Source organism: Stegostoma tigrinum, unplaced genomic scaffold (assembly GCF_030684315.1).
Source record: "Stegostoma tigrinum isolate sSteTig4 unplaced genomic scaffold, sSteTig4.hap1 scaffold_355, whole genome shotgun sequence".
Lineage (NCBI taxonomy): Eukaryota > Metazoa > Chordata > Chondrichthyes > Orectolobiformes > Stegostomatidae > Stegostoma > Stegostoma tigrinum.
In genome coordinates, this window is record NW_026728283.1 from 29,668 (window position 1) to 46,738 (window position 17,071).

The 17,071-nt window shown below is 43.9% G+C and overlaps 1 protein-coding gene across 1 annotated transcript in view; it reads left to right on the forward strand.

Moving 5' to 3' along the window:
* Nucleotides 1-17,071, forward strand: part of LOC132208302 (uncharacterized) — a 64,312-nt gene that overhangs the window by 25,012 nt on the left and 22,229 nt on the right. Inside the window, exon 7 of the mRNA XM_059643974.1 lies at nucleotides 890-963. Coding sequence (XP_059499957.1) covers nucleotides 890-963 — 74 coding nt within the window. The remainder of the gene's footprint in view (nucleotides 1-889; nucleotides 964-17,071) is intronic.

Genomic DNA, 17,071 nt, shown 5'->3' on the forward strand with positions numbered 1-17,071 from the left:
AACATGGGATTCCAGGCCGAACAATAATTTTCTGAAGAAGGGTCTAGGCCTGAAACGTCAGTTTTCCTGCTCCTTTAATGCTGCTTGGCCTGCTGTGTTCATCCAGCTCCACACCCTGTTATCTCAATAAACCCACACAGCAATCTCTGTTCCCAGGCATGATTATTGTGTTGTGTATTTCTCGCAGATTCAGTCCAACTGTCTCTTTGAAAAGTTTGGAAGTCTAGGATTCTGCCCAGAAACGCAGGATTGGTCGAAATGTTTTACTGTTGTCGATTTTTAAACTGGGTCCTGCTTGAATCAGCACTTGTGCAGGTTTCCCAGTGAGTGTGTCAATATTCACAGTGAGCCTGTGGTTAATGAGTCAGTATCTATACAATGTTTCCAGTGATTGTGTGGGGTGCTATTTACAGAATGATCACTTGGAACTATCTCAGTACCCCAGGGAGTTGCTGGGGAGTTTGTCCTCACTGCAGTGAGTGAAAGGTATTTAAGGTATCCTTGGGGAGTGTGACAGTATTGGCAGTGTGTCTGGGGTATTCATTCAATATATACAGTGGGTCCAGAGGGACTTTGTCATTATTTACTTGGGGGTCCCTGGTAGTGTATCACTATTTACAGCGGGGGTGTTCGGGGAGATTCTGATGTTAATACAGTATCCCTGGGGAGTGCGTCAGTATTTACAGGGAATCGTTACAGCATTTTGATGGATACCATGCAGAGGAGATTGAGGGGTAACCCGACAGGTTTAAAAGTCCTGAGCGGTATTGATAAAGTGAATGGCAGATTGCAATTCAAGAGGGTGGGGATTTCAAGGCTGGGTCATACTTACCAGGGGAGAGGAGAAAGATTTTAATAAATGCATGGAGTTTTATTTTTGTTTACACAGGGTTCATGTACAGGATGGCCTTCCGGAGGAAGTACTGGGTGCGGGTACAGTTACAGCATTTAAAAGGCAGTTGGGTAAGTACATGAATAAGAAATATTCAGAGGGGCACGTCCCACATTCCTGTGCTTGGCCACAGTTCAGTTTGGGTTTATGGTTGGCATGGACTGGTTGGACTGAAGGATCTGATTCTAGGCAATATGGTTCTGTATCTCTAAAAGCAGTATCCACAAGGTATCCAGGATGAGTGTGTTAATATTTACAGGGGTTCCAGAGGGGATGCATCAGTATTTACAGCATGTCCTGGGAGGATTTTCAGCATTTCCTGGGTGTTTCTGGGGAGAGCATTAATATTTAAAGGGCATTCCTGAGAAGTGTGACGGACTTTTACAGGAAATCCCAGAAGAGTGCATCAATATTTACAACAAATCCATTGGGAGTGTGTTAACAATTTCTGGGAGCCTGACTGGGAGTGTTTCAGTATCTACAGGAGGGACTGGGGAGTGAGTAATGTTGACAGGGAATTTGTGCACGATGTGTTAGTATGTTGAGGGGTCTCTGGGCAGTATATCAGTATCTGCAGCGAATCCAAAGGGAACGTGTCAATAATAACTGGGTGTTCCAGATGGAATACAACAGTCTGTACAGTGCGTCTCCAGGGAAGTCTGTCAGCATTTACAGCCGGTCTAGGGTGACTCTGGTGATAACATGGTGTGAGGCTGGATGAACACAGCAGGCCAAGCTGCATCCGAGGAGCAGGAAAGCTTGACATTTCAGGTTGGGACCCTTCTTCTGATGTTGTTTACTTGAGTTCAGTGGGACTGTCAGTATTTACAGGGGATCTTTGTGTGCGTGTCAGTATTTTAAAAAGTGTTCCAATGTAATGAGGTAGAGTTCACAAGGAATCACCAAGAAGGGTGTGAGTTTGTAGAGGCTTCTCATAAGGAAATTGTCAGTATTTGCCAGGATTCTCACAGGGTGTATTTCACAATGTTGTTGACAGTGTGTCATCGTTTACATAAGATGGTGTCCATGTTTACATGGGTGCGGGGGTGGTGTGTCTGCGTAATAGGCTTCCACAGAGACCACAGTGAGTCTCCAGTGACTGACGGTAATTTTCAGGTGTGTCCAAGGACAGTTTCAGGAATTTGTGCCTTTGGGAGTGTGTTCATAATTATAAAGAATTTGTGGGGTAATGAGTCAGTGTGTATAGAGATTCCCCAGTGAGCGTGTTCGTATTTACACAGTGGGTGCAGGTGCAGCAGGGGTTGAAGAAGGCAAATGGTATGTTGGCCTTAATAGGGAGAGGATTCAGGGAGATCTTGCTGTATTTGTGCAGGGCCGTTGTGAGACTGTATCTGGAGTATGATGTACAGTTTTTGGCTTCTGTTATCTGAAGAAGGATGTCCTGACCATAGAGGCAATGCTTACCAGACTGATACCAGGTTGGACTGACACATGAAGAGACGTTGGATTGATTAGGAGAGTATTCAATATTTATGAAAATGAGGGTGGATCTCATGAAAATGTATAAAATTCTGACAGGTCTAGACATAATAACAGTAAGAGCAATATTCCCGATGACTAAAGAATCTGGAAGCAGGGCTTACAGTCTGAGGACACAGGATAGGCCACTTAGAACTGAAATGAGGAAAAATGTCTTTGCCAGAGATTTATTTTTCACTCATTCATGGGATGAAGACGTCTCTGGCTAGGCAGCATTTATTGCTCGTCCCTAATTGCCCAGAGGGCAGTTAAGAGTCAACCACATTGTTGTGGCTTGGAATCACATGTAGGCCAGCACAAGTAAGGATGGCAGTGTCCTTCCCTGAAGAACATTAATGAACCTGATGGGTTTTGTCAATAATCAACACTGGATTCATGGTCATCATTAAACCCCAAATTCCAGGTATTTGTTGAATTCAAATTCCACCCTGTGCCATGGTGGGATTTGAATCCAGGTCCCCAGAACCGATATTCACCGGAATATTATCTGGCTCTGTTGTTTAATAGTCCAGTAATAATGCCACTGGGCCATTGCCTCTGTGTCTGTGGAATTCACTGCCAAAGAAAGTGGTTGAGGCCAAACCATTCCATGTTTCCAAGAAGAAGTTTAATCGAATTACGGGAATAAAGAGAGCACATGATATTAGGGAGTCAGCTGTATCAGAGGCCCGAGTTCGAGAACCAGCCATGGTCATAGTTATTGGTAGCACAAGTTTGAGTGGGCAGATATCTTCTACTTTTGCTCCTTATTCATATTTATGTTCTTACGTATGTTAAGGGGCCCCAGTGAGCAGGCCAGGATGTTAAAGGGACCATGGGGAATGTGTTAGTATTTACGGTGGGGTCCCATGGTGTCCTGGGGATTGCATCAGTTTTTACTGTGGGTCTCAGCGAGTGTGTTGTTGTTTCCAGTGGGTTCCAGGGGTCCTGGGGATTGCATCAGTATTTATGGCGGGTCCCAGGGGATGCATCGGTCTTTCATGGGTATGTACAGAGTGTAGCACCATACTGGATGAACTGAAGCTGCTTCCACTTTTACAAGGGTCTCAGCTCGTGGTAGGCGGGTGTAGTGTGTGACTTTAAAAAAGTTATTTTGTCATTTATTTTTTGAAGATTGCTTGTAAAGGCAGAAGTGGGAAGTGTTTCAGGGGTTTTAGGAGGCCTTTGGGTTTTTTGTTTTAAAAGAAACTTAACAATGGAAGAGGAGTGGCCAGTTCAGGCTCTCTAGTTATATTTCAGCTGGAGCAGCCATGAGATTTGTGCGCCCAGAAGGTTTGCAAGCTTCAGTAAATAATTCCTAACTGGCTTTCTCGGAAATCTCTCTCTGGATGTTGTTCCCTTCTGCCTTTAAGAATCTGTGTTTGAAATTACCTTTTAGCCAACGGGTGTGTTTATGGGATGTGACAAGATTGGAGCAGTTAATTTGTAATAGTTACTGTATTGGGTGTGTTAGGCTTTCCGATATTTTGTTATTCTAAATTCCACTTTCTTCTGTTCATGTTTTAATTGTCGTGTTTAAATAAATTTGTTTTGCTTCAAACCAAGTGCATCATACCTGGAACACCCACATGACATCTGCCTCTTAAAATAAGAAAGTTAGGGTCGAAAGGTAAGTGTGGAGTTGGAAGAACACAGCAGGCCAGGCAACATCAGAGGAGCAGAAAAGTTGGCATTTCAGGTTGGAATAATGGGAACTGCAAATGCTGGAGAATCCAAGATAACCAAGTGTGGGGCTGGATGAACATAGCAGGCCAAGCAGCATCTTCGGAGCACAAAAGCTGACGTTTTGGGCCTCGACCCTTCATCAGAAACGGCCCCTTTTCTGATGAAGTTTCTCGGCCTGAAACGTCAGCTTTTGTGCTCCTAAGATGCTGCTTGGCCTGCTATGTTCATCCAGCCCCACACTTTGTTATCTTTCAGGTTGGGACCCTTCTGACTATCTCAAAATTAGGGTCCAGGCTACTTTGTTAAAATCTTGTGAGGAAATTCCCGCCTGGCCCATAACAGATTGGGCGCTCTTGCCACAATAATTCTACAATTCCACTTTGGGTTTCGGGTTAATTGACTCCAGGGTGGTGAGTGGTTGTTGTCAGTGTCTTTTGTTTCGGGTGTTGCATTCCCTTGGTTTAAACAGGGGGTGCCTTGTGTAGGAATGGCTCTTTCAGTCATCACTCAGATTTCTGGGGGTGGAAGCAGTGACTTCGGCGTCTTTGCAAAAAGTGACCACGGCAAAGCTGTTGGAATTGGCAGACAGGCTGGAGTTGGGGTTACCCTCATCTGTGAGGAAAGGAAAGGGACTGACAACACTCTTTGGAAATGGCTAGGATTCAGTTGCAGATGAAGCAGCTTGGACAGGAAAAGGAACTCAAACAGCCTGGATTCTGGTTAAAAGCAGAGGAAGGAGGAAAGAAAAGAATCACCCTAGCTGATAATGTGGATAGTCAAAATCTCTTTCTCCAGTGAAAAAAATGCCAAATACTTGGGTGCCCGGCATGGAGGAAATTTCAAATGAGATGTGTGGGGCGCATGAATGAAGTTGTGTGGGATTGAGACAAATGCAATAAACAGGCAGAGGATCGAGGGATATGGACAATGTGCAGGCAGATGGCATTAGTTTAGAATAACATTGTGGTAGGCACAGCCGTGGTAGCCTGAAGGGCCTGGTGCTGAGCTATACCGTTTTATTTTTAATGCCGTTTGGGGAAAAGAAACACTAAGAATCTCAAATATTTCATTATATTTCTCCCTCCTTCTTCTAAATGACAATGCGACAAGCTCAGACGACTTAACCTCTCCTCGTTAGAAAATCCCTCCATTCCCAAGATAAGCCCAGTGAACCTTATCTGGCCTGTCGCTAATTCAAGGATATCTTTCCAAAGGGCTGTCATACTGTTCATAATATTCTTGGTATAGTTTGACACAACTTATTTATTTTAGCAAGGACTCCCTATTTTTAAACTTCATTCCCTTTTTAATAATTGTCAGAATTTGATTTGCCTTCTCTATTACCTGCTGAACCTGTAAGCGCCCTTTTTCAGATTGATACTTATAAATTCCCGAAAAGCTTTGTGCAGTCAGTCTGAAGCCAACACTGAGCCTGACAGTAAGTTAGAAATGTACTGGACTGTATTATAAAGAATATGACAATAAACAATAATTGCACCCTTTGAAACAACAGAAGATACATGAGTTTATGAAAGGGAATTTTTTGATGATCCTGTTCGATTGCATTTTTTTAGGTGTAGCTATCAATTGCAGAATAAGTAAGGGGAGGGAGGGGATTGGCATTAGGGAGATCTGGTTAACTTGAATTTTCAAAATCATTTTGACGAGTTTGAACAGGGGCTGGAGAGCATGTAGGGACTGAATAGGGCCTCTTCACGATCAACAAAGCCATTATATGTGGGATAACTAGAGATGGATACAATCCTAAACAAGTATTTCACTTCAGTATTTACTGTGGAGAAAAACATAGCACCTCAGGAACTTGGTGAAATAAATTGTGATCACAAGAAAAGAGTCCACAATTGAGAGCATGAGGTGTTAGGAGTCTTAAAATGCACAAAGGCAGATAAATCCTCTGGCCTTGATCAGGTTTATCCCAGGACATTGTGGAAGGCGAGGTAAGAAATTGTGAGCTGCTCCAGCAAGATATTTATATCATCAACAGCCACAGTGAGATGTCAGAAGACTGGAGGGTGGGTAATGTTGTTGCATCACTCAAGGGGCTGCAAGGCAAAGCCTGGAATCTACAAACCAGTGACACTGACGTCAGTGGTGGGTAGTTTGTTGGGGGAGATCCTGAGAGACTGGCTCTTCATGCATTTGGAAAGGCAAGGATTGATTAGGGCTCGTCAGCACGGCTTTGTGTGTGGAAAATCATGGCTCAGAAAGTTGATTGATTTTGCTTTGAGGAGGTAGCCAGGAGATAGATGAAGGCAGAGTGGTACTTGGTTCTCAGCAAGTTTAGATCACATGGCGTCCTATGAAAGCTTGCCAGTTTTGTACAAGATTGGCTTGACAGTGGGTGCTGGCAGAGATTTGTTCTTCCTGGAGGCCTATGCGTGTGCCACCAGGTTCGGTTATGTTATGTGTCATTTATATTGATGATTTGAATGAGAATATAGGAGTCATGTTTAGTAAGTTTGTGGGTGACAGTAAAATTGGTGGTATCATGGACAGTGAAGGAGGTTATCTAAGAATTCAGTGAGATCATGATCTATCACGTTGATTGGATGAGGAATAGCAGATGGAGATTGAGGTGGATAAATGTGAAGTGTTGAATCTTGCAAAAACAAACCAGTGCAGAACACAAACAGCTAATGTTCAGGCCCTAGACGGTGTTGTCAAGCAGGGAGACTTAGGGGCACAGATACATAGTTCCCTGAAAGCGGTGTCACAGATAGATGGGGTGATGAAGGTGACATTTGGCATGCTTGCTTTCATTGGCCAGAGCATTGGGAATAGGAGATTGGGATGTCATGATGTGGCTGTACAGGATATTCATGAGGTCACCATAAAAGCATTCTTAATTATCAGGAAACACTTAACTGGTTCATTTGTGTCCTTTAGTGAAGGTCATCTGACATTCTTAGCTGCTCCAACTGACATGTGATTTCAGACCCACAGCAACATGGCTGACTCTGAGCTGTGCTCTGGCAGTTAGTGTTGGGCTATGATTGCTCGACCAGCTGGTGACATCCTCATGCCATGAATGATTTAAATAAAAGTACATATTTCCCTCCCTACCTCTACAGACACCTCCAGATCTGCAATTCCTCCTGGATTTGTAACATTGTTCAGGCCCTTGCCACTTTCTGTAACACACTCATCACCTCCAGCACCTTCAACTTTCCCTGTTCCTATCATCTCAATAAATCCCGACAATGTTTCATGTTCCTAATACATTCCTCTGCTAGTAAATCCCTTTAATACCTGCGTCACTACTTTGGTAATAAAATGTGAGGCTGGATGAACACAGCAGGCCAAGCAGCATCTCAGGAGCACAAAAGCTGACGTTTCGGGCTAGGCCCGAAACGTCAGCTTTTGTGCTCCTGAGATGCTGCTTGGCCTGCTGTGTTCATCCAGCCTCACATTTTATTATCTTGGAATTCTGCAGCATCTGCAGTTCCCATTATCTCCATACTTTGGTAGCTGTCTTTTGCTGAACAGTCTCTTTCTTCTGATTTTGTTCTGTTTATTTTGTCGTCTTCTAGGGCTCTTTCAATTGAATATATTCCTTTACACCCTGCGTGAGACACAGCTAGGAATTTCTTGCTGAGCTTTTGTCAATGGAATGCCCTTTTTGTTGGATATTTTACAATGTTCTTTCAAATGTTTTCCACTGTTCATTTGCATTTCAGTTAGTTTACTCTGTCTACACTGGTCACTTCCCCTCAATGTCATACAGTTGGCTTTGTTTCTGTTTCTATTGTTGCTTGTTCTTTGTCTGGTCACATTAAAACTTCATTATACCTTTGAATTCCACTTTTTTCATAATTTCCCTTTGGATCTCTGTGTGACATGACTCATTTATTCAGCTTCATCACACAACAGTCGACCTGGGATAGTTCTGTCCCTAGCCAGTTGCACAACATGTTATTCAAAGAAACACTGACAAAAATATTCTCCAAGCTCCTTTTCGAATGCCACCATTTTATTGCACATACTTTGAACATTCCAAAAAGTAACATTATCATGTACTTTATACTACAATTTCCTGTCACAAACTGATGTATGGTTTCTGTGAAGCTCTGTGCTTCCTGTCCCTTTCTGCTTGTCTTCAGCCACATCACCATGCTGTTCCAATCACATTTTCTGTTTGGATTTGGACATCTCCTTTCCCCTGAACCCTGTCCCTGCATCCTCTCTGTCAGTTGCAAGCCCTCTCCATAAACATTATAACATGATTGGCCAGGACACTGGTCCCAGCACGGTTCCAGTTATTATTTATTCACTCACGAAATGTGGGTGTCTCTGGCTGGCCAGCATTTATGACCCACCCCGAGCTACCCTTGAACTGAATGGCTTGCTGTGCCATTTCAGTGTGTAGTTGTGAGTCAACCATGTTCCTGTGGGTCTGAAGTCACATGTAGGCCTGACCAAGTGAGGGTGGCAGATTTTCTCCCCTAATTACAGTCAGACTCAATCACACGTCATCATGGGAGGCCTACTTTCAGCTTTGAGATACTGTACCTTCCGAAGACGACAGAGGAAGTTCACAGTTATCAATCCAGGCCTGTGCTGTCTTTGTGAGGATCAGCCCAACAGAAGTGAAAGCAAATCTCCCACGATAGGGCGGTAATGCTGTCTCTGATTTTCCTGTTCTGTGCTTTCCCTCCATGACTGTGTCTGTGTCATGTCTTGTGGACCAGTGTCTTCAATCATTCTAGCTCCTATTTCTGTCACCGCCTCTCCTCTCTGCAATCCCTCCATAAATTTGAAACATATTCCAATCCTGACCACCATCCTGACCTCTGTAAATTGCTTCAGTCTGTGCAATATGCCTTATCTCGGGAGTCTCCTCCTCCAGTAATTGGAGTCGTCGAGTTGTGAAGCACGGAAAGAGACGCTTTGGCCCAACTTGTTCATGCTGACCGGGTTTCCCGAACTGAACAAGTCACATTTGCCTGCGTTTGGCCTGCATCCTTACAAACCTTTCCTGTCTGTGTACCTGCCCCAATGTCTTTTCACTGTTGTAATTGTACTTACCTCCACCACCTCCTCTGGCACCTCGTTCCATATTTGCACCATTCTCTGTGGGAAAACGTTACCCCTCAGGTCTGTTTTAAAACTTTCCCCTCTCACTTCAAGCCGATACTCTGTAATTTTGGGCTCCCCTACCCTGGGAGCAAAGACCTTGTCTATTCACCATTTATATGCAGTTCAGGCATTCATGAACCTCGAAAATGTCACTCCACAGCCTCCTCTGCTTGAGGGACATATCTGTGCTTGGGTTCCCACAAATTCAGCCCTGGTTTCTCAAACGTCCTCAGATACACTTCATCAAGCTTTTCTTGACCTCCAACAGCACTCTTCTGTCGTGTGGACTCTTTTCAAGACATCGCTCTTTATTTCCCTGAATTTACTAGTCCTTCTGTCTAGATAAGGCAGAGGGTGGTGGGTGCCTGGAACGTGTTGCCAGCGGAGGTGGTGGACGCAGACACGTTAGCGCCTTTTAAGATATATTTGGACAGGTACATGGATGGGCAGGGAGCAAATGGACACAGACCGTTAGAAAATAGATGACAGGTTAGACAGAGGACCTTGATCGGCGCAGGCTTGGACGGCCGAAAGGCCTGTTCCTGTGCTGTAGGTTTCCTTGTTTCTTTGTTTGTTTCTGCACAGTAAGTACTGATGAGAAACTGTTTAGAATCTCAAACACCTTGCTTCTCCATATCTATTCTGGGACCTGTGCACTTTATGAATGACTTGGGTGAGTAAGTGGAAGGGTGGGTTAGTCAGTTTGTCGATGATACGAAGGTCGGCGGAGTTGTGGACAGCATCGAGGGCTGTTGGAGGTTGTAACAGGACATTGACAGGATGCAGAGCTGGACAAGGAAGTAGCAGATGGGATTCAATCCAGAAAAGTACAAAGTGATTCGTTTTTAAGGTCGAATTTGAATGCAGTGTGCAGAATACAGGCCAAATGGCAGGATTCTCGGCAGTGTGGGGGCATAGAGGGATCTTGGGGTCCACGTCCATAGATTCCCCAAAGTGGCTACCCAAGTTGATAAGGTTGTAAACGTGGCATATAGAGTGTTGGCTTTCATTGAGCTTAAGAGCCGTGACGTTATGCTGCAGGTCGATAAAACTCTGGTTAGACCACGCTTGGAATATGGTGTTCAGTTCCGGTCACCTCATCAGTGGAAAGGTGTGGAAGCTTCAGAGAGGGTGCAGAGGAGAATTCGGCATTCTGCCTGGACTGGAGGCCAGGTCTCCTGAGGAAGGATTGATGGAGCTAGGGCTTTTTTCATTGGCGTGAAGAAGGATGAGAGGTGACTTGATAGAAGTGTGCAAGATGATGAGAGGCAAGAGAGAGAATGGATAGTCAGAGACTTTTTCCCAAGGCAGAAATGACAATTATGAGGAGGCATGATTTTAAGGTGATTGGAGGAAGGGAGAGGGGAGAGGTCAGAGGTAGATTCTTCACACAGAGTGTGGTGGGCGTGTACAATGCGCTGCTGGCAATGGTCATGGAGTCAGATAATTTAGAGACTGTTCAGCGACTCTTGGATAGGCACATGGAGGATTGTGAAAGGTAGGGTATGCAGGGTAGATTGATCTTAGTTGGATAACAGGTTGGCACAACATTGTTATCTCGTGTCCTGTTTTTGCCCTCCGGATTTCCTTCATAAAGTGTATTTCTAAACTTACATTCTCCTCAAGGGATGCGTTGATCCAGTTGTGTCCCCTCTTTCTTGACCACAGTGCCTCTATCACCAGTCATCCAGTGTTTCCTATTTCTGTCAGCATTGTCCATCACACTAACAAGAACATGCTGGCCCTGATCTCTCGTTTTATCTCACTTTTTAAAAGCTTCCAACTTGCCAGATGTCCTTTTTATCTGTCAACAGCCTCCCCAATCATCTTTTGAAAATTCCTATCAAATACCATCAAGATTGGTCAAACCTCAGCTTATAACTTTAGCTTGTGGACCAGGCCAATCGTTTTCCATAGCTATTTTCAAATTGATAAAATTGTGGTCAGTTTCCAAAGTGTTTCCCTAATAACACCACTGTCCTTGCCCGACCGTGTTTCACACGTGCAGGTCAGGTTTTGTTCCTTCTCCAATCGGGCCATCTACATATTGTTTGAGAGAGTTTTCTTGAACACACTTAACAAATTCCTCCCATCAAAGCGCTTCACACTTTGGCAGTACCAGTCTAGGTCTGGAAAATTCAGAATCCCCGACCATTACACCCTTATTATTCTCACAATTATCTAAGATCTCTCAACATATTTGCTCCTCAATTTCTGACCGACTGTTGGGGGCCTGTAGGACAATTGCATCAAAGTGATCACCCGTTCTAATTTTTCTGTTTTGCTAGTATAGCTACACTGGGCAAACCCCAGGAATATTCTCTAAGCACAGCCATCATGTTTTCCTGATTCCTCCTATCTTGTCTCCTCTTCTATCCTTCCTGTAGCATTGAGCTGCTTGTCCTTTCTTTCCCTCAGCTGTGTTTCTGTAATATGTTTGATATCCCAGTCCCATGCCCCCATCCATGCCCTTAGTTGATCTGCCTGACCTGTCAGGTCCATTGTGTTGATATAAATGCAGTTTAATTCATCAATTTTCCCTCATATTCTGCCCTGCTCTTCCCTACCTTGTCTATTTAAATTGTTGTGTTGAACTTCTGTGCCAGCCTCTCTCTTGCCTCACTGCTGTTTCGGTTCCCACACCCCTGACAGACTGGTTGAAATACTTTCAATGCCTCAAACTATTCACCTTGCCAGAACATGTGATCCCCCGCCCCCCCCTGTACAGGTGCTTTCACCCCCTGCCCCCCCCCCCCCCCCCCCCCCCCCCACCGTCTATCTGTGCTGACACCTTCAGTGATCTCTGGACTTTTGTGCCAAGGTCCTTTTTTGTTTTTTCAGTATTCTGTGTGTACCTACTGCCCATTATGTATGTCCTTCACTGAGCATACCTCCCACAGTGTATTACCTCACGCTTCTTAGAAGTAATGTCCATCTACCATTACTGTGCTCAGTTTATCAGTTGATCAATATCAGACTGTAGTCAGAGACCATTCACCTCACTATGGACAACACCCCCAACTTTTGTCTGAACACGTTCTAGATCCTCAGCATCCTAACTGAAATCCACAGCTACAACATGTTTCTCCTTTGTGAGCACAGATGAGAAGTGTTCATTCAAGACCTCACTTACTTCTGACTCTATGACAATTTGCCCCTTGGTTTCTAACAGGCTCCACTCTCCTTGGTAATTCTCTTACTCTAAGTATACGTATAAAACACCTTGTGGCTTTTTTCCTGAACAGTACTTGCCAAAGACATTTCATGGCCATGGTTTGCTCTCCAATTTTAAGGACCTCCTTTTGTAAACTATAATTTTGAAGGGCTTTACCCTTTTTCGTTGTGCTCTATTTTCTTTATGAAACTCATGATATCGCTGCCTTTGTCGTTCATGCTCATTCATCCTCATGTCATTCATTCATGGAACACAGTGACCCTGGATTCTCATTGTATCTCTTGAAAATAGTCTCACTTTCCAAAATAGAATCACTGCAAGCAGTTCCTCCCCCAGTCTATATGTGCCAGCTCCTGCCTCGTGTGTGATAATGTCGAGTGATAGAAGTGGTGTAATGATAGGTGGTTTTCCTCAAATTTAGACACTTCTGCACTATCCTTTTCGCTTTCCATAATGACATTCAAACTTCGAGTTATTATCTCTATCCCCAAAAAATTGGAGGTCGGAGGAAACTTTATTTGACTTTTCAGATCCATTTTAACAGGGTCCCACTGAAGAAGCAAATCAGCATATTTGACCACATGGACTTGGAAGTGATGTGCTGGCATGCGTTGAGAATTGTTTAACAGACAGAAAAGCACATGCTAATAAATTGTTGATTTGTGAATTTGCAGGTTGTACTTTGTGAATTTGAGGAAGGATTCATGTTTGGGTTCCAGCTATTCGTAATCTCTCGACCAATGAGATGTACAGATCAAAACTAATGTTTCTGTGTTTATTGATGGCCAAACCATAGATGGGATTGTGAGCTGTGCAGAGAATGCAAAGAGGATGAAGGGAGACATGAATTGTCTGAGTTTTGGCACACATTCATGCATGTGATGTGGACATAAGTGGCTTGGCAAACATTTACTTCCCATCTCTAATTGCCTGGAGAAGGTGGTGGTGCTTCTGAGCAATGTTAACTTTGATTTCTTTTCACATGTTGAGCTTTTCCAGCAACTTCTGTTTTTATTTGTGAGCTGCCTTGATTGACCCACTGCAATCCGTTGGGAGTGCAGACAGCCACAGGGCTGGGAGGAAGGAGCATGGCTTGGAGGAGCCCTTAGAAATACTGCTCATGTCATACACCTGTTGTTTTTCTTCCAGGCTGTTTGTGGTCTTGTGAAAAGCTGCAGCTGCTGAACCTTGTAGATTTTAGCCACTGCTGTCGCAGTGTGTAACGCGTGAAGTGAGTAAATATCATTGCAAACATGAGGCTGCTTTGTGCTGGATAGTGTCAAGCTCATTGAGTATTGTTGGAGCTGCATTCACCCAGGCAGGGGGAGCATATCCTTTGACATTGACCTGTGCACTGTAGATGGGCAGCGTACATCCTATGAAATGTTGTTGTTTCTAAAATTCCTTTTCATTGCAAAATATCAGTCCTGTGTTTGGGAAGATTTATTTTATCCTGTGAATGATGAATGGCCAGTTCTGTACACGGAGCAGTCTGTTATTTTCTTGTGGATTGTGAGTGCCCAGGTCTCTGCTTGTTCGGTTGTGATTGTTTTCATTCTATGGACTGCCAGCAGTTGTTCAAGTGTGAAGTGTTACTTTTTTTTTTGAAAGAAGCACTTGGAGAGCGAACAGTTCATTTCCTGAGCGGAGAAAGTTTTTTTTTAGTCCTGTACACTGATTTTTCGCTCTTGTGTGTCTGCAGACTGCATATGGTCAGTTCTGCGTGAGGACTTGTTTCCAACCTGTGTGCTGCCATTGGTCAGTCCTGTGTTGTAAACTGCTATTGTGTGTATCCGAGCCTTTGGCATTGATACTTAACTCGTCATTGTCTACAGGAATAGTGCCAGATGACTGGAGGATAGCAAATGTGGTTCCCCAGTTCAAGAAGGGGAGTCGAGACAACCCTGGTAATTATAGACCAGTGAGCCTTACCTCAGTTGTTGGTAAAGTGTTGGAAAAGGTTATAAGGGATATGATTTATAATCATCTAGAAAAGAATAAATTGACTAGGGATAGTCAGCACGGTTTTGTGAAGGGAAGGTTGTGCCTCACAAACCTTATTGAGTTCTTTTGAGAAGGTGACCAAACAGGTAGATGAGAGTAAACCGGTTGGTGTGGTGTATATGGATTTCAGCAAGGCGTTCGATAAGGTTCCCCACAATAGGCTATTGTACAAAATGCGGAGGAATGGAATTGTGGGAGATAGAGCAATTTGGATCAGAAATTGGCTTGCTGAAAGAAGCCAGAGGCTGGTAGTTGATGGGAAATGTTCATCCTGGAGACCAGTTACTAGTGGTGTACCGCAAGGGTCGGTGTTGGGTCCACTGCTGTTTGTCATTTTTATAAATGACCTGGATGAGGGCGTAGAAGGATGGGTTCGTAAATTTGCAGACAACACTAAGGTCAGTGGAGTTGTGGATAGTGACGAAGGATGCTGCAGGTTGTAGAGAGACATAGATAAGCTGCAGAGCTGGGCTGAGAGGTGGCAAATGGACTTTAATGCAGACAAATGTGAGGTGATGTACTTTGGTAGGAGTAACCGGAAGGCAAAGTACAGGGCTAATGGTAAGATTCTTAGTAGTGTAGATGAGCAGAGAGATCTCGGTGTCCATGTACACAGATCCTTGAAAGTTGCCACCCAGGTTGACAGGGCTGTTAAGAAGGCATAGAGTGTTTTAGCTTTTATTAATAGAGGGATCGAGTTCCGGAACGAAGAGGTTATGGTGAAGCTCTATAAAACTCTGTTGCGGCCACACTTGGAGTATTGTGTACAGTTCTGGTCACCGCATTATAAGAAGGATGTGGAAGCTTTGGAAAGGGTGCAGAGGAGATTTCCTAGGACGTTGCCTGGTCTGGAGGGAAGGTCTTACGAGGAAAGGCTGAGGGACTTGAGGCTGTTTTCATTAGAGAGAAGAAGGTTGAGAGGTGACCTAATTGAAACATAAAATAATCAGAGGGTTAGATAGGGTGGATAGGGAGAGCCTTTTTCCTCTGATGTTGATGGTGAGCACGAGGGGGCAGAGCTTTAAATTGAGGGGTGAAAGATATAGGACAGATGTCAGAGGTAGTTTCTTTACTCAGAGAGTAGTAAGGGAATGGAACGCTTTGCCTGCAATGGTAGTAGATTCGCCAACTTTCGGTACATTTAAGTCGTCATTGGAAAAGCATATGGACGTACATGGAATAGTGTATGTGAGATGGGCTTGAGATCGGTATGACAGGTCGGCACAACATCGAGGTCCGAAGGGCCTGTACTGTGCTGTTATGTTCTATATAACTGCACCGAGGCCGGTATGCCATTACTCAGTCACCCTTTATTCACTCCTGCACAGAACTTTGCCAATGCCCAGCCAGCGTTCAGTCATTCTCCAGCACTCAGGAGATTATAAAAGTGCTGTTTTCTTTTTGCTATCTTTTTTCTTTTTTTTTAATTTCTTTTTTTCTTCTTTGTTTGTTTTCCCCAACACTGCAGAAGTGGGGAGTGGGTTCACACCAACAAATTGTGTTTCACTAATTGTGTCTAGGGTTTGGGTTTAATCCCTGGATTTTGAATGGTTAGGTGGATCAATTGAGCTGGTTCTCAACCGGTGACCTGAGAATGGCCAATACTGTCTGGGAAGCTTTTATTTATCTTGCGGACTGTAAGCAGGTAGTTTTGTGTATGGCATTGGTTAATCCTACACATTGTAAATGGTCAGTTCTGCCTGTAGAGCTTGATTTTATTCTGTGGACTGTGGTCATTTCTGTTTGAAGGCTGCAATTGACCTTGTGGACTCTGGTCAGTCGTGTGTGCAGAGCTGGTTTTAATTTCTCTGCGGGGAACTGAGTTTATTCTTTGTTTTTTTTTAATGGCTAGACATGTCTCTGTGTGTGTGCATCTGTATGTCTCTCATTTCTGAAGAGCTCAATTCTCTACACAGACGCTGCCAACCTACGTACTTTGTGCACCAACTTCTGTTCTGTTTCAGATCTTCAGATTTCACAGTTCTTTGTTTAATTTTAAAGCTTTAATTTCACCTGTTAGGGTATAGGGCATACAACAGTCATGAACCAGAACAGGTCCTTCAGCCCATCATTTCTGCAATGACCATGATACTATTTGAAACTAATGCTATCTGGCTGCACATAATCCATATCCCGCTCTTCCCTGCCCATTGATGTATCTGTCCAAATGTCTCTTAAACATTGCTCTCATCTCTGCTTTGACCAAATACCCTGGCAATCTGTTCCAGGCACTTACTCACCTCTAAAAACTGTCATGCCTGCTTTAAACTTTCCCCTCTCAGCCTAAACTTATGACTGTTGTATTTGATATTTTTCACCTGAGGGAAGAGACTCCGATTATTCACTATCCTTGCTTCTCAGTTTTATATATTTCAACAAGTTGCCCGCTCAGCCACTGACCCTCAAGCAGAAACAATCCAAGTCTGTCCACCCTGTTCTTTCCACTCATACACTCGCACCCATTTAACATCTCGTTAAGCTCTTCTTCCCTCCTCTTTAAATCCTCCCCATCCTTTCACGCCTGCGTCTCGGTAATTCTGTGTGGACTGCTGGTTCATATGTTGTGAATTACAAATTGTGCATGATCTGTGGGGAGCTTTTATTTATCCTGTGGACTTCAAATGGCCGGTTATTTATGATCTAATTTTCATCAAATGAATTGTAAATAGTCAGTGTTGTGTGGAGAGCAGGTTTTATGCTGTGGTGTTTTGAGTAGTAAGATCACACACAACTGACAT